General features: G+C 42.8%; 2 protein-coding genes across 2 annotated transcripts; one reads left to right on the top strand and one right to left on the bottom strand.

Annotated features, from left to right (window-relative positions):
* Nucleotides 1-7,040: 7,040 nt before the first annotated feature.
* On the top strand, nucleotides 7,041-18,855 carry TVP23A (trans-golgi network vesicle protein 23 homolog A). The gene is made up of 7 exons (XM_065644932.1): nucleotides 7,041-7,261; nucleotides 7,338-7,417; nucleotides 11,948-12,092; nucleotides 12,942-13,031; nucleotides 15,668-15,793; nucleotides 17,490-17,619; nucleotides 17,746-18,855. The coding sequence occupies exons 1-7, from the start codon at nucleotides 7,253-7,255 to the stop codon at nucleotides 17,805-17,807; spliced, it is 642 nt and encodes a 213-aa protein (XP_065501004.1). The 5' UTR covers nucleotides 7,041-7,252; the 3' UTR covers nucleotides 17,808-18,855.
* Nucleotides 18,364-24,638, bottom strand: NUBP1 (NUBP iron-sulfur cluster assembly factor 1, cytosolic). Its single transcript, XM_065644931.1, has 11 exons — nucleotides 24,605-24,638; nucleotides 24,430-24,531; nucleotides 23,888-24,024; nucleotides 23,629-23,697; nucleotides 23,002-23,034; nucleotides 22,276-22,366; nucleotides 21,778-21,932; nucleotides 20,584-20,694; nucleotides 20,357-20,459; nucleotides 19,566-19,649; nucleotides 18,364-19,048 (listed from the first exon to the last, which is right to left on the bottom strand). Exons 1-11 carry the CDS (start codon nucleotides 24,636-24,638, stop codon nucleotides 18,996-18,998), a joined length of 972 nt encoding a protein of 323 aa, XP_065501003.1. The 3' UTR covers nucleotides 18,364-18,995.
* Nucleotides 24,639-27,615: the final 2,977 nt, after the last annotated feature.

Genomic DNA, 27,615 nt, shown 5'->3' with positions numbered 1-27,615 from the left:
ATGAACACAAGGACACAAAACTGTTTTCAGCAGCAAGGTATCAAATATTTTCTGTATTTTCTAAGCTATCTTTGTGTTGATAGGCCTACATTTAATGTATGAATTCCACTACTTTCTTCCTCACCTGAATACCAATGATTCATTACTTTCGCTGGCACCAGAATGATTAAACTACAGTATGTGCTGGAACTTGCCAGTGGAAAAAACCCTGAAACAACTGAAAATTAGCAAAATATTGCCGGCTTAGCAATATTTTGCTAAAGCACTACCGATTTATAAGCATGCAGTTCTCTTATTACAGTATTTTTACTAGGACAAGGTATTTCATCAGGAAGCCAAGGATGCTGCTCTGCAAGCACACCATGAGCACCAGGACCTGCAGCAACATCCAGCGGCTGCCTGGCCGACAGACGGGGGAAAAGGCCCCGAGAAAAGCTCCTACTCCTTCCCTTGGCTTTCAAGAAGTCTGTGAGCATCACAAATGCACAGATCTCTTAGCAGTAGTTTTAGGACAGACAATGCACAACAGCATTCATTTTGTTAACAGAAGGAGTTGTAATTTATCTACAGCTAAGAGCAATTAAAAAAAAAAAATAATATCCTTTCTGTCACCGCTACTGGACAGTACACTTGGTATATTGGAGCATGTGACAAGAAAAACCTGTAATTCCCCTTACACCGAAATAACAGAGCAAGAATGGGAAACAGCATACAAATGCAAACCCAAACCAACAAGGAAAACGACGTGTGCAAAACCACAGCCTGTGTCGAGTTTCAGAATGATGGAGGCAATAAACTGGGCAAAAATACTACACTGGCAGTTGAAGAAACCACGTATTTTAGGGGCTTCCCTAAAGCATTTCTGATTTTTGTCAACTAAAACACACACTAGATACAAAAGCAACTCAACTCCACACACTAGTTCTACCTTTAGTCACTTGAATAACTTACCATAGCTTCCATTCCAGTAGCTGTGCTGTTATTCTTGTAAGTGCAGACAGTGAATGTGGCACCACTGACACAGTCACGTCACCTTCTCCTTCAGGAGCTCGAGGTCCAGGTTTCAGCAGCCCTGCAGTGTGGCCTCTGGGCTGCCCTGCCAGGGGAACTCTCAAACCCTCCTGCTGAAGCTGCTCTGCCCTGTAAGGATGAGAGACACACAGCGCTTTTTCTGAGAAACAAAGAGGTTTGTATCCTTGCCCTTCTTCCAGATTTTATTTCAGTTTAATTGGTGATTACTTATAGATTTTAAAGATGTGCGGATCATGAATTCAGGCCCGTTCAGAGAAGAAACAAATGCTGGGGAGTTGGGCAGAACAGCTTTCAAGGAAAAAGCTGTGGAGGCTCCAGCATAGCCCAGAGTGACCTCCTGAGCTGGGAGGCTGAGGCTCCTCACCTCCCTGGCAGTGGTAGGAATCGTCGTCCCTTCCCAAGCACAGACTCCATTGTAAAAGGGGCTCATAGGCCACAGACATGAACCTGGATTTTGGTTTTGCCACAAGAGGCTGGGATCTGATCTCCAGGAGAGGTTCAGAGCCATGTACTGCACAGGGAGCGAGGTATCTCCAATAGCACCTGGTATGTCATGTAAAGAACAGGCAGTCAACGTGGGGGAGCCCTTCCAAGGCATTTGATGTTCTTGTGGCTTCTGTGGGAGATCCTGCTACCTACAGACCAGTCCCGAGCACCTCTACCTCTTTGTATAATTCAGCACAGGTTATGTGAGTTTTAATCCCTCAGACACCCCTTCAAGTTCTATGTAACTGAGTAAAAGGAATTTCAGGGTGCTGAAACTATTCAGTAAACTAGAAAAAAAGTGTTAACAAATTAAGGGAAGATACTATTTGTGGGGTCGTGGTCCTGGTGGCGGATGGCTGTCGCATTTGTCACAGCGAGGGAAGACGCAAACACTTAATATAAGTATCAGCAAACTTCAACTTTATTACAGAGCAGTTCACTTTTATACATGTTCCAATAATTATGCCTACTAGTTATAACCTGATTGGCTAAAATCTAGGGATTACATTAACTTAATTCGTCTAGCAACAGATACTCAGTATAATCAGTAATTGGTTTATGCATATTACAAAACTTAAGCTCATTATTGGTTACAATTTAACTACTAACTCCACCCTTAGATCCACATTCTTTTCATTTCTACATTGCTTTTTCCCAATGGACTGCTGACCGCAAGGCTTTTGCTTGTTACACATTAAATGTCAAGGTCCTTATAATTTTGCCAAGTCAGTGTCTTGCTTGTGGTTCACATGAGCTGGGTTCGCTGCTTATCTAACTCTTGTTCTGCTAACTGTATTAAATTCACATGACCCCTACTATCTAACCATCCCTCCACAGATGGCCACACTTGCAGGTCATAACCTGGTCACTTTATGGCGGTTGGTGGCAGGCAGTGCCTGAGCACACTGCGGACCTGGTCACAGATGTTGGTGGCTGATATCACTGGAGCTTCACTTGAGCTTACACAAGCTTCAAGCATTCTTTGAGCTTTAGCAATTCACAGTGATCATGCATTTTGCACTTTAACTCACTGTATTTAGGCCTTTACAGCAGGCCCAATTAAGCAAGCAGCATGAGCAAGCATTTTTCTGTAACAAGCAGGCCTTAAACATATTATTTTAGCAAGCAAGCTTTGAGACGAATAATTCACAATATCTCAGCCTTCCACACATATGCTGTGTGTTAAGGACCACCGTCCCTCACACACACTCAAACCATATGCTAAGAGCCACCATCTCTTACACTATTAAACAATAATGCTGTAGAAGCAGGGGCCACAGTCTGTTTCACAAAAATCTGCAGGTCAAAAGAACTAAGAAATGTAGGTACAGACTTCTCACTTCATTGCATCACCAGATTAGGAACACTTTCTCACTTCTCTATTTTGTGTTTTGTCTATATTCTACTTTTTTCCTGAGAAAGTTATTGCCTTCGCCACCCCCTGACACCAGCTTAAAATAAATAAGAACAAATGCAAGCAAATCTAGCAAAAGCTGCTTAACCACAGCCTCCAGAACAGAAGATGAAGTCGACACTGCCAGTGAAAACAGTGGTTGAAGAACTGTCCAGCAAGAACCTCAGGGATCTGAACAAGACTATGTAGATATTACTGGCAGCCAGGAAAAAAAAAAGTGCTAATGAAAAAGCAGCTTACAGCTTTTATAAGCAACTTCAACTTTTATTTTTGCAGAGAAAACAGTAGCAGAAACGGTACTCAATTTTTCATACTATCCTCCTGTCGTGTAAGTTCTCAACCATTTGGTAACCCTAGGTTCTTTTATTTAATAGGTTTAAATATTTTTTTTCTCCTCTCAGCAAGCCTATAGAGAACTGGCTTAGTTCGGGAAAGGTATTGGATACTTGCGTGTGTACAGGCCTTTTAAATTCACATAGCAAAGAAGGGAAGAGACCCCAAGCACCTGCCACTCTGGGAAACTGACCCTATCCCTGCTTACCGCCGTGGATCTATGAAGTCACTTAAACCAAACTTTTGACAGGTGTCCGAACAGCCCAAGTTCCTTATTTTTGGAGTTCCCAAATGGAGAAATAAGAGCTGATTTGCAGAAGTAACAAGTACCAAGAACTGCAGCTGAGAATGACTGAAGCTTTGAATGTATCAAGAGACAGATAAAGCCAAACCAGTAAGAAGTCTGCATCCAAATGCTGGGAAGCAAAGCACCCCGAGCCGGGGGAGCTGCTGACTTTGCTTTGGTCTGGTTTGCCAGTTTCTAAGTGACCTGCACAGCCTCAACAGAAAGAGACGCTGAATTAAATGCATTAAAAATTGCAAAGCATTTTCTTTACCAGGTAACCTCACTGGAGATACCTACAGCATGAGTTAAATGAGGCCTAAAGCCACACAGTGAATCGAGAAGGTAAAATAAGCTATTTAAGTAAAATAGGTAATGTTTTCTCGATTTTTTTTCCTAACTGAAAGAAATACAGATACTAGTGCACTTTTTAGGATCAAACCCAGTTCTCTCCCTTGAGATACTACAAAAAAAAATTTTTCCTACCTTTAGACATAACTGAATGAAGCATCAATAAAGCCTTTTTCTTTTTTACATCTCTGTTTATATTTAGGGCCCAAACCTCTTCAGCTTTGACATTATCTTTTGGTTGCCCATTCCTTAATGATGGCAGAACTTGATCTCTACTGAGAGCGTATTGCTACTCAACTGAAAGACGCTATCCTGATCTGTCAAGTAAATACTGCAGGTTCTCCCCTGTTAACACAGAGCTACCGATTACAACAATTGAGGTACGTACAGCCAAAAAATTCCACAGAAACTGGTTCTGGGCCAGAGCAGGAAATGATCTTTTACAAATCAAATAAGAAGGCAACGCTCTAATTTGGCCTGTCTCCTCAATATTTAAACATTTTATTGAACCGCTAACAAACATGGTAAGTGTATCTAAGGCAAGTAAGGTAAGAGTTAATTCTTGGATTAACAGAATACTTAACTGTAAACACCATTGAGAAACCAGAACAATAGCTGTCGAGTTATTTAAAATCTCCTTGTGCAGTTCAGAGGGCAAGTCTCTGGTACTGTGCCAGAGCAAGACCCTGGGCAACGCTCCAGAGAAAAAGAGAAGTCAGCTGACTTCACATTAATCGCGTGAATAAAATATCATATTCATCTTGGAGGAGGTCCTACTTATTTTTGAAACAGAGAGCAAGATAGATTCCTCAGTTATTCATACCAACCCTTTGGCATTGATAGTGCTCTGCGGTGGAAAGGCCGTTATTTGTTCTGGGGAGAGGATTGCCTGTTTGTAACGACAAGCATACAGCAGCAAACAGTACAGGTTTCAACTATTTCATGCTGTATGTTTCAGCCAGCAATTAAATAAAATCTTAATAGATTTCAGAAATGGTCAAGGTTTTCGTGTGTATAAACCTGAAAACCAAACCACAGTTCATAAATTCAGTGTAACTATTCATAAATTTTGTGCTGTTGAAGTAGTATTTGAGGACTTACATTACCTTTAGGGTGGTGTTAATATTTCCAATGTTCAAATAATTTGTAGTTAAATCAGAATGCTGAAAAAGTATTGAAAATAGGACAGTTAGTCCTGCAAAATCCTAGAAAACACTGGAAACATCTAATAAGGTTTTGCTTCTAAGTATTTATTTTAAAACAAGGAAGAATGCTTTTCTAATAATCGCAAAATGAAGAAATTCTTGGTTTGACCAATGATTCCTCTAGTGACCAAGGATTCTTTCTAGCTCTTAACTTGCTCTAAAAGAAAATTATAACCCTTACAATGCCTTGAATAGTCACACAGTATAATTTGACAAAGCTTTTTGGAAACTGTTACTAGAATCATTTGCATGGTATAGTGATAGTCTTCTGCTGGATTATCTAATATATTTTGTTAGATATATCTAATATATTTTGTAGATAATCCCTACAGTGAATCTGTGGAGACAAGGACCGGAAGGAGAGAAAGTTAAAGAAATATTTATTTCTTTTAAAACTAGAAAACAAAACACAAATTCTGTTTCTTTTTTTAGTTATAACATTTCATCTCTAGTGAAATCAGTTAGCAGCACCTGAGTAGCAAATCAGATACCTAACGTTGTGACAGGCTAAATGTCACCTCTCCCATAGCAGCAAGCACTGTTTTACCTGATAAGGAACGTGGCACACGGTTATTTTCTGGTGCCTTAGAACAAAAACGCAGTGGCTCAGGCAATGCAGCAAGATTACAGAATGACTAAATTCAAACCACCAGACTTGCTGGCAGAACTGTGCTGAGAGGTGAAAGAAGAGCCGATGCAGTGGCTGAGATGAATAATCTGGCTGCCAAGAAGGTGCCCGACCTCCCAGCACTGCCTAATGCTCCTGTCAGTGCCGTTCCGGGACCTGCTTCTGAGTCAGAAGCTGCTTTATTTCAGTTATTGTTAATATGTTGCTCGTAAGCAGAAGTGCATGTTGATACAGTAAATGAAGCAGAGGCCAGCTTCAGGTATGCACATAGTTATTTGATAACTGCATCTCACGATACCTCTCAAAGAGTAGATACCTTCTTTGGGAATGAAAGCCTACTTAAATATTTTAATATTGTGAGCTATCATGAGCCATCCCACCAGATTACAACCTGCCTATTCAGTTTTTCAGTGCAAGTCTGCTTGACTTACCAACACACCATAAACCATTGTTTTAACACTACCAAGGCCAAAATATGACTACCACAATATTAACTGTGTTAGTTATAAAATAAACCTTTCCCCCGCTACAAGTCTTACTAAGAACAGCTCTACCAGTTTTTCTGATGCATTTTCTGGGGCATTGTCTTGCTCTAGTAACAGGTCTTGGAGAAAGCTACTTCCCAATTAATGTTTTTGAAATGTTCAACCCAGCAACTTCCGTCCTTACTCAACAGAAGATGTTTCTAAAACATCTAACTAAACTAGAACGGAAGTTTTTATTTTGCAAGCTTATTTAATGCCGGTAGCTTGTCAGATGTACAAACGATGCGCGGGATCAGCTCTCCCTCGATCCCGCCCTCGCACTTGGCTGACTGGACTGTTTCCCGCCATTGCTGTGAAACCCTCACCCTGCCTGCAGGTCGCTTGTCTCATTTCCCTTTCCTGCTTCCCTGGCTCTGCTGCATAACCCCTCTGCAGCGTCAATAAAAGCAGGAGGAATGTTTAGCTGCAGGGCCGAGGCACCCGCGCTACACCGGCGGTACACGCACAGGGTTTCAGTCACACTGACGGGTCCCCCAGGGCGCGGCCCCGGGTTCGGCCCGCGCTGACAGGGCAACTCGGCGCTGAGCCCTCGCACGGGAGCCGAGCCGTGTGTCCTGTCTGTACGCGTACGTTCACCTTGCTCTCCGCTACTTTGTGCCTTTGGGCTTTATCTTCAGCACAGGACGCCAGAAGCCCTGTCGAGGCTGGTGTGTCTGGCGAACAACCAGCGGTCCCCAGCGGAGCCGCCATCGCGAACGCCGAGCGAGGGCTCTGCCTGCCCGGCGGCCCCGCTGGGCGCCTCAGCGACGGGGCGGGGGCGGCAGCTCAAGACACTCAGCGACCCGGCGCAGGGGAGGGGAGGGGACGGGTCTCCCCGCCGGTGCGACCGGGGTGGCCCCGGGGCCAGGGGGAGCCCCGCGCTCCGGCCCTCGGCGGGCTCAGCCCGGGCGGGCGGCAGCCCGGACCCTTTTCCCTGAGACACCTCCCGGGCCCTGGCGACCGCCGCGCCTGGCAACCGGGCTGCGGGGCTGGAGGATGAAGCAGGTAACGGTAACGGTGCCGGGGCGGGGGGCGGCGGGGCTCCCCCGGTCCCTCCCTGCTGACGGGCTCCCCGCCGCAGGCGCTGGTGGACGACACCGAGGATGTGTCCCTCGACTTCGGGAGCGAGGAGGAGCTGGCGCGGCGCAAAGCCAGGATCAGGTGAGGGCGCGGGGAGCGGGCGGGCCCGGCCCCGCCGCCGAGGCCTCAGCGTCGCGGCGCAGCCTGAGGTAACGGGGCCCGCGCAGCCTGTGCTGCTCCGAGGCGCTGAAATACAAGGAAAGCCATTTAAACACTGAATTCCCGTTTGTTACAGGGACGGCGCTCAGCGCCGGGCAGGCGGCTCGGGCGGGAGCAGGTGAGGCCCGCGGCCCTGCCAGGCGCACCGCTGCTGCGGGCCCGCTGCTCGGCGTCCTGCTGCCCCGGGAAACAGAAATCCTACATAGCCAAAGCCAACACACCACAAAACAGCCCACCACCATCACCATAAAACCACAGCCTCCTCCCCACAAAACCCAAACAAAGACAAAAAACTCACCACCACAGAAAAACCCCCACAACCAAACAGTATTTTTGTTAGGCCGGAGAGGTCTCATCGTCAGCAAAACAAGCTGTGCAGAATGCTCTGGCAGCACATCGCACACCTGGCTGAAGGAAACAGCAAGTTATTCGCAATAAAACTGTCATGTTTTCCTACCACGGGATGTGATGTTATGTGGAATATACTATATCTTATCCTTATAGCCGTTACCTAAGAAAGCACAACCCATTGGTCCGTCTCATCTGTCAGGTTACACAGTTTAACTTTACGTTAGCGGAGGCGTCTGCAGCTCCATCCACACCAAGGTGCCAGGTAACAGAGCTGTTGTTCCTTCAGTGGCTTTTGAAGAATCTCCAGTCAGAGACTGTCAAGGGAAAAGCTTTATGTCAAAAGGAATAATACATATGCATGCACTTGTCAATAATGCATGTATAATCAGCTTTGATTTATATTGTTTTCTTCCCCTCCATCTTGCCCCAGTTTATTCTGGTCCATCACAATGTGAATGTTTCTTACAGGCATAAACAAACGAAAGGAAGTTAAGCTTAACACCAGTGTTATCAGAGATGTGCAAACAAGCAATCACGTTGCTTTACAATACAATTACTCTGTTTTACTCGTGTCTGCTGAAGCATTTTGCCCTTCCAGTGCATTGGACTTTGCAACTACATGATGAGTGAGCCATGAGAAAGGTTAACATTCCCGGAGTGGCTTTGTTTCTGTGCTCTAGCACCAGCACACATTTTAAATGAAGGCGTATATTTTGGCACAGCCTTGGAGAACATAGCCTAAAGGATTAAGCTGAACTGGGAAATACAATTTAGGAGTGTCTTGAGCATGTGAGCCACAGATTCAGTCTGTGGGACCAGACTAGAGTCATTGTGAAGTGAAACCACCCTGAAGTGTTTGTAGGGGTTCCACAGCACCAGTTACTTTAGAAGTCTGTTCCTGCTGGTTCACGCTACCTGACAATATAGACAGGCAAAGTATCAGTAAACCATAATATTAATTGATCCACTTGGGGTAGATACTTATTTCATTAGAGACTGCTCTTCTTTCTTGCCCTCATTGTGACAATAGTCTCATACTGAAAATCTTCTGCTCTAGAATACAGAAATGAAACTCCTCACATTGTTCACACAGAAGTTTGTTTTTATATTTCTGAAGAATCTTGTGCAAACAATAGTGGAACACACCCATGTGCTGCAAAGCTTTGTTGTCTTGTTAGGGGGCATAACAACATGTTCCAATAATTTGTCTTTAACTTTATCTCAATTTCATATATCTTAGACTTGGTTGGAATTTTTGTAAGCTATGACAAGTTGTGTTTTTGTGCTCCTGAAGACCAAAAGCTATGTAGATAGTGGTTTAATTAGCGGTTGCTTTCATAAAAAGGTTAGGAAAAAGATAACTCACACCATTTTGCAGTACATTGCAGTATCAGAACATGTGCTCTGGAACTGTTAGGAGCATATGATCACTTCTTGTCCAAATCAGCCAGGTAACAGGAGATACTCAAGCCACAGCACCTGTTTGTTCAGAAGTACCAGACAGGTATGAAAGCAGCAGGTGAAGTGCTGCCCTGGCTCTCCTGAGCTGGGAACCTTCTCCCGGGGGTCAGCGATATCCCTTAGGGCTGACCCGGTTTGATTCCTTAATATAGGATGCATCTAAATTAATAACAGCTCATTCCTACCCTAACGGGCATCATGCTTGCGAACCGAACTGAGGTTATTGTAACAAGGTCGTGGTCATCATTCAGCCTCAGGGTTCCAATTCTATGCTATATGAATGTTTAGATGCAGGACAACTACAAGCTCAAGCAAATGCATTGCTACACTTTTGGGAGCAAACAAGTGCCAAGCAGTGCCAGTGCAGAGTTTTAGTCACCTTTATCCTTCATTGGATTTGAATGCAAAAAAGTTATCATGTTTTAAAGCCTTTACAGTCTTTCCTTAGTACAAGAAATCATGTTACTTTATACAATGATTTCTTAATGCCACCATATTTCTGGAAATCAGGTTTGAAAAAAACATTATAAAGTACAAATGAATTCAATATAAAAGCATTCACTTAGGAAAAGCTGTAAAGTTTTTCATTTCAAAAATGCTGCAGATGGTTTAGCTTCAGGTCTTAAAAGACAATTTTATCTATCTGGGATTATCTCCTTATGAGAAATTCTGTTTGTATGTGATAAAAGCTATAAATGTCATCTGATGGCTGTAAATTAACAAAACACATTTGTTTCTGTTAAGTGAGAAGTGAACAGTTTATTTACTGGATTCCGTTAGGTTTGGAATTTTTTTTTTTAAAGCGTAAATAGGTGGACACTTTCTGAGATTGAGAGTTGTCCAAAGAATGAGGTGCAAGTTTTGATATATCTCTATATTCCTCCCCTAGGATAAGGACCTGCAGGTCGGTGTCTTTGGCTCAGCTAGCTGTATCCTTGTGAGAGGACTGGTGTTCCATAGCCTCAATAAAGTGTTTAGCGCAGTAATAAACGTGAGCTTCTTGCTCGTGAACTGTTTTTTTTTTTAGTAAATACCCTTCGAGATTTCATATTGGAACAGATTCAGCATCCCAACAGTCATTCATCACCTGACTTGCAAAATGCAACACCACTTCTCCAAAGTTTCTTTCGCGTTTCAAGCACCGATATCAAAGCCCAGGCCACCGTGATGTGCTTTAGGCTCGTGATCTATGAGCAGCGTGTAGTGACACAGGACGCCACTGATGTCATGAACCCTCACGTCTTCTTGAGCAAGATCAAGACTTGAAGTAGCAAGACACTCCCTGGTTTTGACAGCTCACAATATTTCCTCTGCTCCACCCACCCACCCATTTGCTTATGACAGAAAAAGCTCCTTTTGCTGCAAATGTCACATGTTTAATTTTAAGTCATAAGAAGTTTTTGGAAAGTTTGAGGTTTGCATGGGCATGATCAGGAGTAAATATAATCTACAGCTGTGCATCATTCTTGCTCTCCAGTCATATGTGTGTAGTACTACAGGTACAATATTGCCATTATAGAATAGATAATTACTAAAACAGTTAAACAGCTATACAATAAGAATATTACAACCAAGATATAAATACAATAACTAATTTAAATCAAATTCTAATTAATTTTATAATAATTGTGTATATATTGTGTATCATTTTATTATACACAATAATAGAGTAACAAATGTAACAGTTGAATAGTTAATTATGACCTAAGCCACCATATACTGTTAATTGTTTACAGAGGTAGAGGAGCTTAATGAGACGATCGCTGACTTGAAAAAAAGAGCCTTATTCAATAAGCAAATTCTATTCGCTCAGCTTCAAGGGAAAAAATTACTTAAATGCAATAGCCTCTAGTTAATTGGCACTTTAATTAACACAGACACTTGTATAGAATAAGTTTTTATACTTGGCATATTACCCTGAAAATTCTACTGTGCTCATTATGGCATTCTCCAGCCCCCCCATCTCACTGTACAGGCCAACATTTCATGCCATATAGTTACTTCTTCTGCTGAAATTCCCCTTAATTTTGTTGCTGATAAAATTTTGCTTGATAAGAAAGCACAAATATCTAGTGAAATTAATGAATATTCATTTATAAGAACTGTTAGATTCCCAACTGTTACTCCCTCTGTAAAAGGGAAGTGTTTGGTCTCAGACATTACATGTGAAGGTTCATTTTGTCTTCTACCCAACAGCTTTTTTTTTTTTTTTCCAAGTTTCAGAGTTCCTGTTCTTGTTTTCAAAACAGTTCTGAAAGGCATCTGATCCATCTCCATTCACGCCTTGCAATGCTGATTTATGCCATGAGGCAATGAGGATTTTAGATACAGTGCTGAACACAACCACTCAATTCCTTCATTGCAGCACAAAGAAACTGAGGGAAGACTCTAGATTAGTCTTTGAGAAAGTTTTGATATGAACAACACATTCCATCTTTTAGCTTTAGATTGAGGGCTGCTATTGGAAATACTATTGCTTTGATAATGAAGATATACATCAACATATTAAATAATAGCAGCTATAAACCAAAATACCATTCGAGACTAGAAATAGTTGTATTATACTACATTGTTAGCAAATACTGTAACATTCCTCCTTATTCCATAACTTCCTAAATGCTCTGTATTTTTTCTTCCTAGGCACCCACTGGCCACCTTTTTCCACCTGTTTTTCCGAGTGAGTGCCATTATTACCTACTTGTTCTGTGACTGGTTCAGCAACAGCTTTGTTGCCTGTTTTGTCACTATTCTCCTCCTTCTATCCTTTGACTTTTGGTCAGTTAAGGTAAGATGACCCTGAATAGTAATTACCTTTAGAAAGTATTTTGTATGCTATTACATAAATCAAAAAATGAAATATGTATACTGACAAATTGACAAAAACGGTGGGATCTGTTGATTTATAAAATGCCTAGCACATTTGAAATAATACATTTACACATCTTAGTTACTGTTTAGCACTGTGTTCTCTAAGGCTGATGGGAGCTACTAATATGGTGAGAATATTGCCTTGCTATAGATAGATTTGTTTGTATGCTTTCCCCCTTAAAAAAAATAAATAAAGTACTGCTGGCTCTGAGTAGTGGATGCCAAGGGCTGCCCAAAGCTGCAGCGCTGTGCCAGGCCCCAGGGCTCCATACGGGGAACAAGGCTTTAGTTTTGGAAAAGTGAAGCCTCGATGCATCTCAAGTATGCTGAAAAATTCTAGTATTCATCCAGGTGCAGCAATATTTTCTTGTTTGCTTGATTTCATGCAGCTGACTTGCTTATAATTAATGTTCCCTTTTTTCCAGTGTGTTTTTGTTTGCTGGTCTCCTCTCTTACTGAGGAAATTTGTTTATTGGGGGCTTCTCCAACTAACTGACTTAGAAAAGATACATCCTATAGTTTCTTACCTAAATCAATGTTATCGTGCTAATTACTGTATTAAAAGAGGAGAACAGGCCTCTAAACTTATAGTAACTCATCCATCCTTAATGACTGTTGTGCTCAGGCTGGCACAGCTTTTAGAACTAATTCTAGTATCTGATAGAAGAATAAGACTTTCAGACATGCTTGTCTTTTTTTTTTTTAATGTTAGTTTGGCAAGTGAATTATGCAACTGATTAATTCAAATAATTGTTTCTGTCACTAGAACGTGACAGGAAGACTCTTGGTTGGTTTGCGTTGGTGGAACCAGATTGATGAAGACGGAAAAAGCCACTGGGTGTTTGAAGCAAAAAGGGTAAATATGTTAATAAAAGTAGGGACAGAACAAACAGAATCCATAGTATCAGCTCTACAAGCTTTCTTAAGTCAAATAAAGTAACAAATAGAGCACCTTTTAAACAGTTACTTTTATGCAGCTTTTATAGAAGATAATGTAAATGGTGAGTTGGAAACACACTGTATTGTCACATCCTGGAAGCATTCAGAACAAAACTGGTCTCGCAACATAGTACAACACTATGAATATTCATTCTGATGACAATCGGTATGAAACATTTCTGCTAGCTCCATTTTATTTTCTAGTGAGAAAAAAATCTTGTAATAAACACAACTTCCCATAGTTAAACCCAACCCAGCATCATCATAGAATGTCCCGAGTTGGAAGGGACCCACAAGGATCATCATGTCCAACTCCTGTAATCCTCTTCAGGAAAGATCTATGTTGAAAGCAATGCTGAATAGTTCTAATTCAGTATTTTAAAAATAATATTTTAGTCACGGTTATGGAATACAGTGGGGAATAGAACCCAGATCCCAGAGTTTTCTGATCCTGCTCATGCTCCCCCCAAACAACCCGAGCAAAAAAGCTGCAGAATGGCACTTGGCATAGCTGCCAGAATCAAGACAACAGGTTTTTGCTTTCACTTGCTGCCATCCCTGTTCAGCCAGGAGCCTGGCAGGACACTCAAGTGCTGCCCACTGGGCCGTCCCTTGCAGGCAAATCCAGCTGTGAGGGCAGCTGTGCGCTGAGCCAAGGGCCAAACACTGAGGGTGTGGGGTGCCCTCTAGCAGCCCTGTGGGCCTCTGCAAGGAGAGAGCGGCCGAGCAGCGCCACACACCGTTAAAAGGACAACAGATGGTAACGTTCTTCCGTAATCTAAGTGAAAGCTGAAGAGAGAATGCAGGCAAGCCTGTGTGAAAGTAAAGAAACTAGAAGATCTTCAGAGTTCCTTAGTTTTGTCAAGTTGAGCTTTCTTAGCACTTAAAAGCAGTGTCATCCATTAACTGATCTCTTGACCTCAAAATTACTATTAAACGAGCAAGCCTAGTTCCCCTGTTACAGTTTGGTAATTCTAGACTAGAACTACAAAGTTGACTCATCTGTATGGGCTAAATCCTTCCAAAATTTCTGGCAAACAGTAGCTCGATTAATGTGAACACATAGTTATGGAGTGGATTGTATTTTTCTTGTGGCTTATCTGTGAGAAATACCTTGTGATAGCAAGGTTCTGGATTACAGGCAATTCCCTCGCTTTCCAGAGTCAAGCATTCCCCACCTCCTTTGCCAGTCCTCCAGCAACTTTTAAAGGTCTACAGTTGAATTTGCTTAGAAACGTTCCAAGTCACTCACCCATAAGAAGCAGCTAATCCCCAGTGCGCTACTGATGCGACAGAGGCTTGCCCTTGAAATCTTGTCTTCTGCTGAGCTTTGCTGGAAAGAAAATAATTCTTACACTAAGATTCCAAACATCACAACTCCCCTCTCCTTTCTTTGGAATGACTACAAAAGGCTTGCTCGTCAAGTTAACCAGGTCTTTGAGGTGAAGTGTTCTCAGGTGTGTTGACTTTTTTTCTCCTAAATAGTTAGTGCTAATGCGATGTCACTGTTGGGTAATTTGTCAGTAATTTGGGATACAGGTGATTAAGCCCTTTTATTGACTCAGAACTATTTTCTGGACCTCCACAACATCACTGGTTTAGAGGGTACACAAAAAAAATTAAAGGCACCTTATAATTATTGCATCTTACAGGGGTTTCTTAGGCAAGATGGAGTAACTTAACTGTATGTACAAGTTGGATACCATTGTCTGCCTCCTGATAGATGGATGAGTCTGATTTTTACATAGAGCATTCAAGACATAGAAAATGAGCTACAAGGCTTTTCCATTTTCTGAGTGGAAAAGTCCACAGGGTTTTATTTTCCACTTGTGAAGCTTGCATTTCAGAAGCTTCATACAATATTTAAATTAAGCTAAGATACCGTAGGTTTTTAGGAAAATGTATGGAAATGGGCACTGTTATGAGAATTCCATTGTCTGAACTGGAACCAACTGATAAGTCTTATGGGGGAGCTTCAAAGTTTGCTTGTTACCACTTGCAACAGCTCATTGCAATTTCTACATTAGATACTATAGCTTTTCCGATACTGGACTGATCTTTTCCCCCGTAATTTTGATTAGTGAACAGGGCACATGTCAGGAATCTACACAACCGGCAGTGAAGTACTCACATGAAGGTTCTGTGTGTAACACTGGCTTCAGTTCCTCACTTCTGAGGCCTTGGGCAAGTTTGAATCTCATGTCAAAGTTAACTTAGTATTTCTGAAGTGTAAAAGCAATTGTCAGTGTAACAGAACTTTGCCTTTAAAATATTACTAATCTGTAGAGTTAGTGGGAGCTATCATTGACAAAAGGAATAATTATCTAATTTAAATGTAAACAGAGACCAGAACAGTTTGAAAAGAAAATGCTACCAGGTACAGTAGGGCAGCAGGTAGAAAACTACTCCTCGTCTTATTCAATTTTTGTTCCACGCATCATAAATGAAATTTAGGTAAAGAAGTAATTTTGTCCATTCTTTCTCCCTTGTAGATTTGTTACTTTTTGTGGATTTTGTCTTTGTGACTAGTAGTTTCAATGATTTCCCTTCTAGGTGCCTGCAATAGCTGCCTCAACTGAAGCTGAAGCTCGAATCTTTTGGCTTGGTCTCATTATCTGCCCGGTTATCTGGACAGTGTTTTTCTTTAGCACCTTGTTCTCCCTGAAGCTGAAATGGCTGGTAAGTCTGGGGGTGCGGAAAGACCTACAGCTGATAGAACATGTTGGTTGCGGGAAAATCCAGATCCGTTAGTTTTGCAATAGGCTTTGAACTAAATCTTCCAGCAGTACAAAATTCCACGAATCACTTCAACAGATCAGAGTTTTCTGCAGTCAAGCCCCACACTCTGGAATGGATTAGTAATTTTTAGCCTGACTTCTACTAGGTTATTGGATGTCAACTCCTACATTTAACTTGAGAACCTTAAGTGGTTGGCAAAACTACAGACTTTTCAACTGTAGCAACTTACTTTTCCTCAGCTTATTTCAGTCAAAGGAAACTACCAGGAGAAGACGACAAATGAACCACTGATGCTGGTTTTCAGGTTTTCATATCTCCTTGGGACTTGAATGTCACTTGCTCTTAAAAGTAAGGATTGCAGATCTCTGGTACAGTTTCCTTTTGAAAGAATTGGTATCATAGTGCTTAAAACCTTGATAAATTGAGCTGTAAGTGTGTATTTTATAACTGCTGTATTTATAAGCCATGTACAAAAAAAAAAGAGAAAAACATTTCAAATTTTTCTAGATACAAGAGGAAATTTACCCCATATATTGCATTATGCTATTTTTGTCTATTAAATCTTTTATGTTTTCCCCTGTAAACATTAAGTGCTTGGACAATTGCCACAGACTTCATTTTGCCAAGTTCCAAGCCATGCTCAGTACAAACTTCTTAATTCAGTTTGAAAACATAAAAAGTGTCTTGGACATGTGCAGCTACGTAACCAGTAACAGCCAAAATTACATTTTCTTAATAAATGAAGCAGGAAATTCAGCTATGGGTATAAACTGATGGCAAATCATTGCCTGCTTCCTAGTGCCCCAAGTGGCACAGCTAAACAACCAATAGTTAAAATTAAGCCAGCAGTTAGAATTAAACCTGCAGTCTTTCTCCACGGCTCCACCTTATTTTTGAAAACCAGAGACTGTTTGCTAAACTAAGAGCTGTTTGGAGGAGGAACCCTAATTAGCACTGGAGGCACGTTGCTCAGGTGCTTGTAAGAGGCAAGTTACACAAATGAAAATATTTTTGCTTCCAGGAAACTGGTTCTGAGGCTGAGAAAAACATTTTTTAAAGTTACTTCATTAGTCAGTCGCATGGGTTCTGCCTGCTGCTAAGCTTATAGTACCACAAAAGGATCTAATGATTTTCACTGTTACTGCTGGTTATTGATTCATATCTGTCAATGCTCTTTGTAAAGCTGGAAGCCACAGGATCTTATTTGCACATAATAAGGCATGTCAGCTAAATAAGCCTGGGGGCTTGCTGTCTATGTGGATGTGACGTTTCAGATACAGATCAGGCTTTAAAAAAGTGAAATTATTATGGAATCAGTTGGTTACGCCCTTTTTTGAATAAGTGCATTCAGGAAAGCAATTAAGTCTTTCAACATACAGAACCACAAAAAAATTTGTATCAGTGTCTTGATAAAAAGAGGCATTTTGTAGAAAGGAACTATTGTGTTTGACATAATTGAATCTCTTTGAAAGTCATTTATGCTAGGAAGGAATATCCCCCTTATATCATATAGGTATATCTAAATAGTACATATACATACACACACTTGCTTATGGATATTCTCCACATGCAGTGTCTATATAGCAGTGCAGTTGTCCCAGCTGAACTCTAAATCCTCGTTTATGTTTGTCCACAGGCTCTTGTGATAGCCGGGATCTCCCTCCAGACTGCTAATTTATACGGCTACATCCACTGCAAATTAGGGGGCCAGAAAAGCATCAGCAGAGGACCTTCAAGGTTTTTTGTCACAGCAGATGCTCCCAAGAGTAAGTACTGAGCTGGTCCGGCCTCGACAGCTCCCAGTTAAACCCTTGCAGGGAGACCCGAGGTGCTGGGAGCCTCTGCCTGGGCAGAGAGATTCCTCCAACCCCAGCCCTGTGTTTTCTCTGCAGGGCAGCCGAGGAGCACAGCCCAGGACCGCACTGAAGAACGGGGGAAGACAGGCACTAGATAAACCTAAAAGGACCAGCAGTAGAAATACTCATTTATGAAGTGTTCATTCACATGAATATATTTAAGTAAAACTCTTGTAGAATTCTGCCTGCGTGAAATCGTAAGTAATTTATGTCATTTGTGTTGAAGTGTTTAGTTTCTGAAAGGTTTGGAACCCTTGTTACTTAAGTTTCACCAAAAAGCGGTTTGTATAGGCACAAAAGCAATGCTTACGGTTTATGCAGAGCACACTTCTTTAAGAAAAAAAAAAAAAAAACGAACTGTCAACTAACCTGAAACTGTTGGATTATCTTAACCAGGAATTAGAATGTAATCAAAAGATGATGCTCATTTGTTTAATTTGGGAACTACACTAAACAGAAATCAAACTGACTTTCCCTCTTGTATACAATACTGATTTCTTAAAGCTTTGATTCCTCAATAAAAAGAAGAATTACAGTCACAAAGGGCCTCTTAGTTATTAAAGATGCCAAAGGTTTATTTTTTAGTGTTCAGGCTTAGGGTTGAGTAGAAGAAAGAACAGAAGTCATGTAGCGTATTCACACAGTACTTATGTGAAGCAGCCAGTTATGTATAAACAGTTAAAATATCTTATTCTGATACCTGTAATAAATAAAACATTGCACTTGTGCTGTAATTAACTTCCCTAAACTCTAGTAGGTTTTTATTTTAAAACTGTAAAAGAAGGAGACAATCCTACACTGAATTTCACTCTAAATATAGATCTCTTCTACGGAAAGATACTTACATGATGTTATTCAGCAGGAGAGAGTGGGCGTTACAGTTCATCCCAGCGTAGAAGGCAGGACAAAGCCTATGTGTGCGTAGCTGATAAATTAGACACAACAGCCCAGTGTCAGCAATGTACACTTTATATGCAACTTTCTACATAAAATCTTGTATATGCATGTTTTCAAATGCCAGCTTCATATTCAGGTTGTTAGTACCGTGACACCACGTGCAGGTTGTGCCTACGGAACACAGAAGGCTCAGCTCTATTGCTTGCCAGGAAGCTTTGAGACCACCTGCAAACTACAAGAATCTTCAACTAGGGGAAAAAAAATAAAGCAAGAACATTTATATTAAGAATTTATTTGCAATATATAAAAAGAATACATTCCTTCCATTAAATCAAGGCATAAGTTACTTTTCTGTAATTAAAGAACTACATTTTTATTCCTTTCATAGATTAGATAATCTTTTCTTCTTGAAACTGGTGTTGATCACAGTACTCCTGAATTCCTGCAAAGACAGGGAGAAAGTAATATAAAAATTTCCATTGCACAAGTAGTTGTTGCTGCATCACTCTGTCCCCTGTTGGTACAGATATCACAAGCTGGGCCTTTATCATGGTGAAAATGTCTTTACGAATTTCCCAGCTGTTTGTATTTTTAAACTGCATGTCACTGGCTCTTCAGGTAGTTTTTACGTGGTTTATTGTGCAATTACAACAGGCTGCTCCAGCACCTTAGAACTCCTCTGCACGAGCAAGTCCACGCACATCTTTTCTGAAAATTAATGATTGAAGCCAAACGCTGAAACCCATTATTAAACACAATTTCATTACCACCTTAAAAGCCTGTTGTAACTGACACCCAGAAGACACGAACACGGTATTTGCATGTTATGTTCGCGATTGCTATGCACATCTACTGTTTGTATGGCTTGTGGCAGAACATCATTCTCTTTAGCACCTTTATATACTGCAGATGTACTCAGGACTAGGAGGACCCATCTGCACCGTGATTTTCAGACTTACTTTGAATAATACTCCTGTAAGATGATACAGCTGGAGACTCAGGTGCTTCAGAGAAGAAAGACTGGCCTTTGTCACAGCTTCTCCCTTGAAGGACAGGGAAAGGAAAAGATGATTTTTTTTTTTAAATTTTCCTCTTTATCCTGCTACCTCTTACACCTTCCAAAGAGCCATTTGCATCTATTCCTTTAAGAACTCCTTATGTCAGTAATACAGCCAGAACGACAGCTTGCAGTTTTACAGAGAAATACCATTAGCAGAAACCTTCAGTTGTTATTTTGGAAGTAGTGACCTGTTCCTCGATGTCATTAAATCAAGTGTTAATTGCTAATGGGAAAGGAACCAAACCATCTCGGTATCCACAACAGGATTTGGGTGGTGGCAGCAGCAGGGAAGTTAACGCACTAATTTTAATGCTCAGTGTTTCCAAGGTGTTATTCTTCATAGCGGTTGTGCTTTTATTCAGTCTGCACTCCAGGTGAATACACCGAAGAGAAACACGTTGTACTGCAAATGTGATTATACAGCTGAGAAGATGCATAAACTAATCTTAATCAAGACGAAGTTTCAGGCTAAGGAAATGATCCTGGCACTTTCCTCTTTTCACACCATGCTATGTCACAATGCCAGTAACTTCTGATTCAAAAAAATGTTCTCTCTAAAAGTGGATACTTACCTAAGAGACAAAATGTTCAATATTCTAATTTATCAGTGTCTAAGCCAGGGTTTTCCAGCAGTAACATCAGTATAGGAAGAAAAAACTTGTTTTAAACACAATGCAATAGCAACTTTACCTATTTGAGGATCTAGAGGCACTTTACCCAGGAGGGAAATGTTTAAGTTCTGGCACATCTTCTCTGCACCTCCAGTAGTTGGGGGAAAGATCTGAGATTCATTCTGGAAAAAACAGGAAAATTAGACATAAAATATCGCAATTCAGAGAACAGGGCATTTTTGGAGCAATATTTTATACGCAAACAATGTCAAAATAAAAAATGCTGTAAGATACAGCCAGCCTCACCTTACACTTCGGACATATAAAGCCACTCATATTTTCCACAACGCCTATGATTGGCAGTTTCACTTTGTGGCAGAAGTTGATCTCCTTCCGAACATCCTGAAGTGACACTTCCTACAAATATTGGGAAAAACTGCTATTTTCACTGTTACATTTTGATGCTGAACCGTGAACTTACATCCTTAGAGCTGGTTTAAAGAAAGCACATAATGACTTGTTGCTGCTCCCTTTGTATTTTGAAGAATGTAAACCTGCATTATGTGCTCTAGCAACAATTCTGAGTAGCAACACAACAGGTACCACAGTTCCACCTGTGAATGGGGGGTTCTGTTTTGAAATCTGACTTGACTCTAGTAAAGATTCAGCCATATTTATATCTCCTATATTAATCTTGTATCTTTAGTTCTTTAAGTGTAACTTTTTCACATTTCCAGTTTACAGAAAGACCCTTGGCGTTCTCGATAGAGCAGGCAAGGACAAGAACCACCAGGTTTACACTCATTATCTCTTTTCAAAATAGATTTCAAATAGCTTATAATCCCCTCAGACTTTCTGCATATATGGCTGACCTCATGCAGTTCTCCTGTTCCCTTCTCCTCGCCTCACCACCTCACTTCTGTTAGATTTTATTCTTTCAGCTGTTGTGGAAACACCAGGTGCCTTTTGCTAGTTTGATTTCCTGTTCCCTTCCAAACCAGGCTTCAAAAACAACATTTGAATTTGATGTATTTTGAGTGTTAGCTCTCCAGGGGCTGACTTTTCTTTTAAAAACGCACATCATGAAGTTGCCTACTGGAGGCAAGAGGCTACTTCACGTGGTGTCCAACAGTGCCCCTCTTGTCGCTTAGGAACAACACTTTGCACTGACTTCTGAACATTAAGCTCTTGGTCAATAAACGGCAAATTCACAATGATGTGAAGCCCAGTCTCAGAGAAGGAAGGGAAATACTGCATTTCCCTTCGCGCAGATCGCAACAGCTTTGCTGTGAACTGCTCTGTGGTGTTGTGCCCCACTCAGATCCCAGCTGCACCAAGACACCCGTCTAACTCATAAACCAGCTGCTGAGGCACAACACAAGACAGCCAACTCCCTCCGATCCTGCACCGTCATTTCTCTGAAGTTAAACAGAGACTCTAAACCAAGGATTGGCTTTAACTGCCACAATGCTTCTGTCAGTGGAAATAAAGTTCTCAGACCTGAGGGGTAGTGACGATAACGGCACCGTCTATGTGCGCAGCACCGAGATACTGCACAATCGATAAGTGTTCGTCCGATGTTCCCGGAGGCGTATCTACAATCAGGTAGTCGACTTCACCCCAGTCCACATCACGAAGAAATTGTTTGATCAACCCTAAAAGAAAAGAACGTGCAAGAGAGAAAAAAATATCTCCCTATATTTTAGATTTTAAGGTCTACTTCTAATGTTACAGTCCAGGTGTGCAGATTCTTCTGACTTGTCAACTTAAGTACAGAAACAATTATTTTGCCAAGGCTTAAAAAAAAAACAACCAACCAACCCAATGCAGCATTTGACCTTCTAATTTCATCAAATGAATATGTTCAACTACAGAAAACAAGTAACCATTCACCCATTTTTTCCTAGAGCTTACTATACTATCTTTACATTAATTAAACAAGCTCTGAACTAAATCTTTTGAGGACATAAATTTTTGTTGTAAACACTTGATACGTACCATTTTTTTTTGGTCCTCTCCAGATGACAGCATCATCAGGACTACTCAGCAAGAACCCCACGGACATGACACCCAAGTTTTCTTCCACATACTAAACCAGAAGTAAAACAACTCAGTAGAGTTTACAGAACAGTAAAGTAGAAAGAGCAATTCCAAATCCAGATTTTATAGAAAAAGCAGTAGGCAGCAGGGAGACATTAAAATAAAGGCAGAGAACCTTATACTTCTTTTTATTAAAGGGCATTAAAAAGTACAATTTTTGTGTGATGCTCACCAACTACATCTACAGCCTGAAAAAAAAAAATCCAGTTGTAGTAAGATTTACGTGGTTTATGGAATCACTGGAATCACTTTCTAAAGATTAATGAGGTTTTTCTTGGGTGTAAGATTCTTTTTGTTTGCCACGGGACAGGTGACACACTGTACAGCCACATGATAACCAAAAACAATGAAATCAAGTAACATACTCACTGCCCATACTACAGTAGAAAAGCCAGTAAAGATGAATTAAACTATTTTAGAAACGTAATATTATTAACAAAAGCAATTTAGCACTCTGATCTATGTAGCTTATCTCCAGACTCTACACGGATATTCTATAAAAATCGGGATGTTTACATCATTAGTAAAAGAATTAACATAAGTATCCCCAGCTCTTCCCGTGTTTTTCAGCTGAGAGGACAGTGCCCAACCCAAGGAACTTTCTGAAACAGGGACCCCGCTCACCACTGGAGACCAGCCAGACCCACTCTGATGAACCTGAAAATCGAAGTGATACAGAAAGTTACATTAGAAATAATTACAGACGTTACATGAAGTGTGAATATAAGGAAAAACTGGGTAAATTGATATCCTGCCTATAGGCGGAATACAGCTTTACTGGAGCAGCCAAGTTAGAAACCGCAGAAGGGCCAGATCTCCATTAATAAGTGAATAAATACTGTGGCACCATTTTGCAAGAAACTGACCCACTTTATATATATTTATATATAAATAATATAATAATTAATATATATTTATATATATTATATATATTTATATATTTATATAAACTTTATATATTTACATAAAATATTCTAGGGCTGATAAAGAGCATCATGCTAGTACTACTCAAGTTTTAAGTAGTCATGAATATGTGGCAGATACACAGCGGAAGCTGCTTTGCAGAGCTGCTCATCCTGAAAGCTGACAACTCTGTTCCAATCTCAATTATGCTGAACTTCTCTATCTCACGTTTGTCTCCCTACCCACTGCCACAAACATCTCCCAACAAGCTGAGCTTTTAGAAGCTTTAAGCCTACACAACCCTGAAGTGTTAATGCATATTTTAAACACGTTTGAGCTTTCACTTACCTGTTCTCCTTCCAGACCCATCATTTTAGGGATTGACGGCCCACAGATGTCGATGTCCAGCAGAGCAACCTGCAAAACAAAACAACCACCCCGCGCTGGAAACGCGCTTGCGAGGGCTGTTTGCAAAGGCTAAACCGCGCGATGGGAACCCTGTCGTGCGCTTCAAGCAGGTGCAAACCCTGAGCGCGGCGGGGACGCGACCGGCGCAGTCACCGCCCGCAGCCGCCCGGCCCCGCGGCGCCTCCCGCCCCGCCGGTACCTGCTTGGCCTCGTCCGCCGCCAGCCCGCTGGCCAGCAGCGCGCTGAACGTGCTCTTGCCCACGCCGCCCTTCCCGGACAGCACCAGCACCGTGTGCCGCACCCCGCGCAGCCGCTCCCGCAGCGCCGCCGCCTCCGCTGCGGGACACAGCGGGTCAGACACCCCGGGACGGACGGACCGGGACGGACAGACACCCCGGGACGGACAGACAGACACCAGGACGGACGGACCGGGACGGACAGACACCCCGGGACGGACAGACAGACACCAGGACGGACGGACCGGGACGGACAGACAGACACCGGGACGGACGGACCGGGACGGACAGACAGACACCGGGACGGACAGACAGCCCGGGACAGACAGACACCAGGACGGACGGACCGGGACAGACAGACAGACACCGGGACAGACAGACACCAGGACCGACGGACCGGGACGGACAGACACCCCGGGACGGACCCCCGGGTCGGACCCGCCCCCCCGAGCCCCGCCCCCCCCGCGCACAAGCCCCGCCCCCCGCCCCCTCGGATCCTCCTCACCCGGGTCCGCGGCGGCGGCGCCGGCAGCGCAGAGTCTCTGGTTCGGGCATCCCTGGCAGGCGGCGGCCCTGCCCGCCTGGGCGCTGCTGGTCCCCGGGCACTCTGCAACGGACAACGACAGCTGGAGCGCCGGGCCCGGCCCACCCCGCCCCGCCCGGCCGGCAGCGCCCCTCACCCCGGGGCCGCGGCCCGCCCGCCGCCTCCGCCATGGCGCGCGCCGCTGCGTCACCTCCGCCGCGCGCCGGGGAGGCGGGGCCGGGAGAGGGCGCCGCGTGCCCGTACGCATGCGCCGCGCGGACCCGCTGCCGCCAGGGGGCGCCCCGCGCGGGGAGCCGGCAGCGCGGGGCAGGGGGCGGGCAGCCGGGCCCGGCGGGCAGCGCCCCGCGCCGGCAGCGCCCCGCGCCGGCAGCGCCCCGCGCCGGCAGGAGATGCGGTGCTGTGCGGCTGCAGCGACATGTCTCCTAGACCTGCGTTAGGCAGGAGCAATTGGCAACAGAGCCACGAAAGCATTTCAATACCCGCATCCTCACGTCAACCGGGAAAGCTGCGTGTCCCGGGAGTTAACCGGGGGTCTGTGCCACTCAGCCCCGGCAGGTTCTAGAAGGACACACAGCGGACTCACCTTCCTTCGCAGCAGTATTGTACAGCTGCCAAGGGAAGTATTAACACACTTTGTGTTTCAGAAGTTTTACACCTAGGAGATGATGGATAATTCCAGTAAATTGATGCCACTGCGATGTTGCATAGCAATTTTGAATATATTGATTTCTGCACCTTACTGGTAGACAATTTCTCTTAATTTGATGGGTACATTCACTTGGAAGATTATTCTACCTTAAGCTGGCCAATCAACTTCTGAGCAGATAGCCACTGTATTTGGGATGTAAAAGCTAATGACATCAATAAATCATTTTGCCAACCAAGGCAGTGTGCACCAGCCCGTGATGTGATCTGGACTTGCTCCCAGTGTAAATTCAGTATAAACTCCAGCTGTAAACTGAACCACCTACAGAGATCAACGGAGAATCCCCAACAGGAGATACCTACCAACACTCAGCAAAAGGCAATTCCTGCCTCAAAATGCTTCCATTCTGCATAGAAATGAGTGCTAAATCAAGGAATCTTATTTAGTCTTACGAGGAGGAAAACGTGTTTCCAAGATCTTTGACAATGCTTTCATTTTCCTTTCATTTCCCATTACCTATGGATAAAGCTCTCACAATAACATACAAGGGTTTAAGTCTCACCTCAGAAGCACAATATATAGAAAAGAGTATCCGGTAATAATTGGAAAGATACCAGCACATCCTGGTGTTAAATCTGTCTTTTAGGGAGAAAAATACTACAAAGTGAACGTTCTCCACTTCAGCAACCACAAGCTTTTTAGGAAGAACACTTGGGATGGGAGGAGGGGGCAAAACAACAAAACCAAACCACCACCACCAAGAAAAACCCACAAAAACTGCTGAATAACTGTCCACCTGCCAAAAGAAAAAAAAAAACCAACCTTAAAATACATTTAGTTAAGGTGTTCAAAGAGTTTGGCCTCTGTTTTTAAGTCATTAATAAATAGGCTATTGCCCATTTTCCATTTCAAGTATATTTACCTCAGGTAGATGTTCAGCACCCTGTGATACTTGTACAACTTCTGTACTTACCGCTCTGTAATTATCTTCTATGGGAAACGAATGAAAAAAAGTTACGTGGAATTGGATTAAAATATTTGAGGAAATTTGAATGTCTGGGGTGGGAGGAACTGGCCAGTAAGATGTATCTGAGAAAGGTATCCTGTCCATCCCCTATGGAGAATGTGGCTGCGTGAGACCACAGCCCCGCGCGGCCCCTCAGCTCTGCTGCTTTTGCACACACGGATCAGATTCACTCGTGTCAGCAGCACTTCCCACATTTCCAACTGAGGTACGTATTCAAATATTTTTCTTTTGGGCCCAACAGATCATCTCCTGTTCCCGAGGTGATATAGTACATTCCCTACAAAGGACAAGTCAGTCCCTTCCCCAGCAGCCCCTTCCTCTGGGCCAGCCAGGGCTCCTCTCGCAGGGGTATCGGAGCAAAACGCAGGCTTTAGACAGAGTCTGAGCCAGGCTGAGCGCAGCGGGGAATGCTGCCAGCACCACTGCAATCTCCTGCTCAGGAATAACTTTACCCTCCTGGGCAGCTGCTGAGAATTCGTTCCATCAGTTATTGCAAGAGGGAAGTTCTGTGTGTGCGTGAGCATTTGCAGCATCAGTCTGACCCTGTTCACACCCTCCATCTGGTGTCTGTCCGACGTGTGCGGCTCCACTGCCCGCACCTCAGCTCCCTACGCTCAGCGCTCACATTCATATACATTTTAAATATCAGGAGAAGGTACATTTAACTTACGATGACCATTTATTTAAAATTACCTCTGCTTTTTGTAGCTGGTGTGTATTGTTGTGCCAGCTTTCTGAGACAAGATCTGCTGTAACATAATGCATGTAAATACATATATATTTCATTTCCTCAAGATGAAAAAGATAATGAGCTGTTCCATTGTTATGTATCTGGAGAAGACAAAACGATGGCGGTTGTCTTGCATTCAAACTAGAAGAAAGCTGTGCTGATTTAAGGACTCTTAAGATAGTGAAATGCAGTGCCTAATTAGAAATATTTATTTATGTTCAAAATTCTTGGCACAGAAGATGGGTCACAATGCAATCTTAGAGCACTGGATTTCAGAATCGGGTTTTTGCCAGACAGGCCATAAAGCTGAAAGGGAAAATTAGAAAACTAAGTTATCTGAGATGTCACTCAACATTTAAAACTGGAGAAAAATAATCATAAGAGGAAGGTCTCTCCCATCTTTTATACTTTCTATGGAAGATGAACACAGGTGAGAGGAAGAAGAGCAAAGCTCAAGGTATTTATGGGGTTTTTTGTCCATTCGGACCAAACCATTTACGGAGATCACTAGACAGTCGTAAGAGACGACTGGCAGAGCCTGTGATTTGTCTCAGACTTGTCTCCGCGGCTGCATTTCCCTGCAGCCACTGACTGATACACGTGAACAGCTCTGAACTCAAACTTTTATTTCTTTTGCTCAAGGTAAGCTCACTGAACACAAACCCACACCCCAGAGCGGCCCTTTGGCAAGTCCCTCTGCACTGTAACCACAGTGTCACATCGCGTCTGAGTCCCCAGGTCCCG

Source organism: Caloenas nicobarica, chromosome 14 (assembly GCF_036013445.1).
Source record: "Caloenas nicobarica isolate bCalNic1 chromosome 14, bCalNic1.hap1, whole genome shotgun sequence".
NCBI classification, from domain to species: Eukaryota; Metazoa; Chordata; class Aves; order Columbiformes; family Columbidae; genus Caloenas; species Caloenas nicobarica.
Note: the sequence above shows the minus strand (reverse complement) of the source record. Positions and strands in the feature narration are given on the sequence as shown.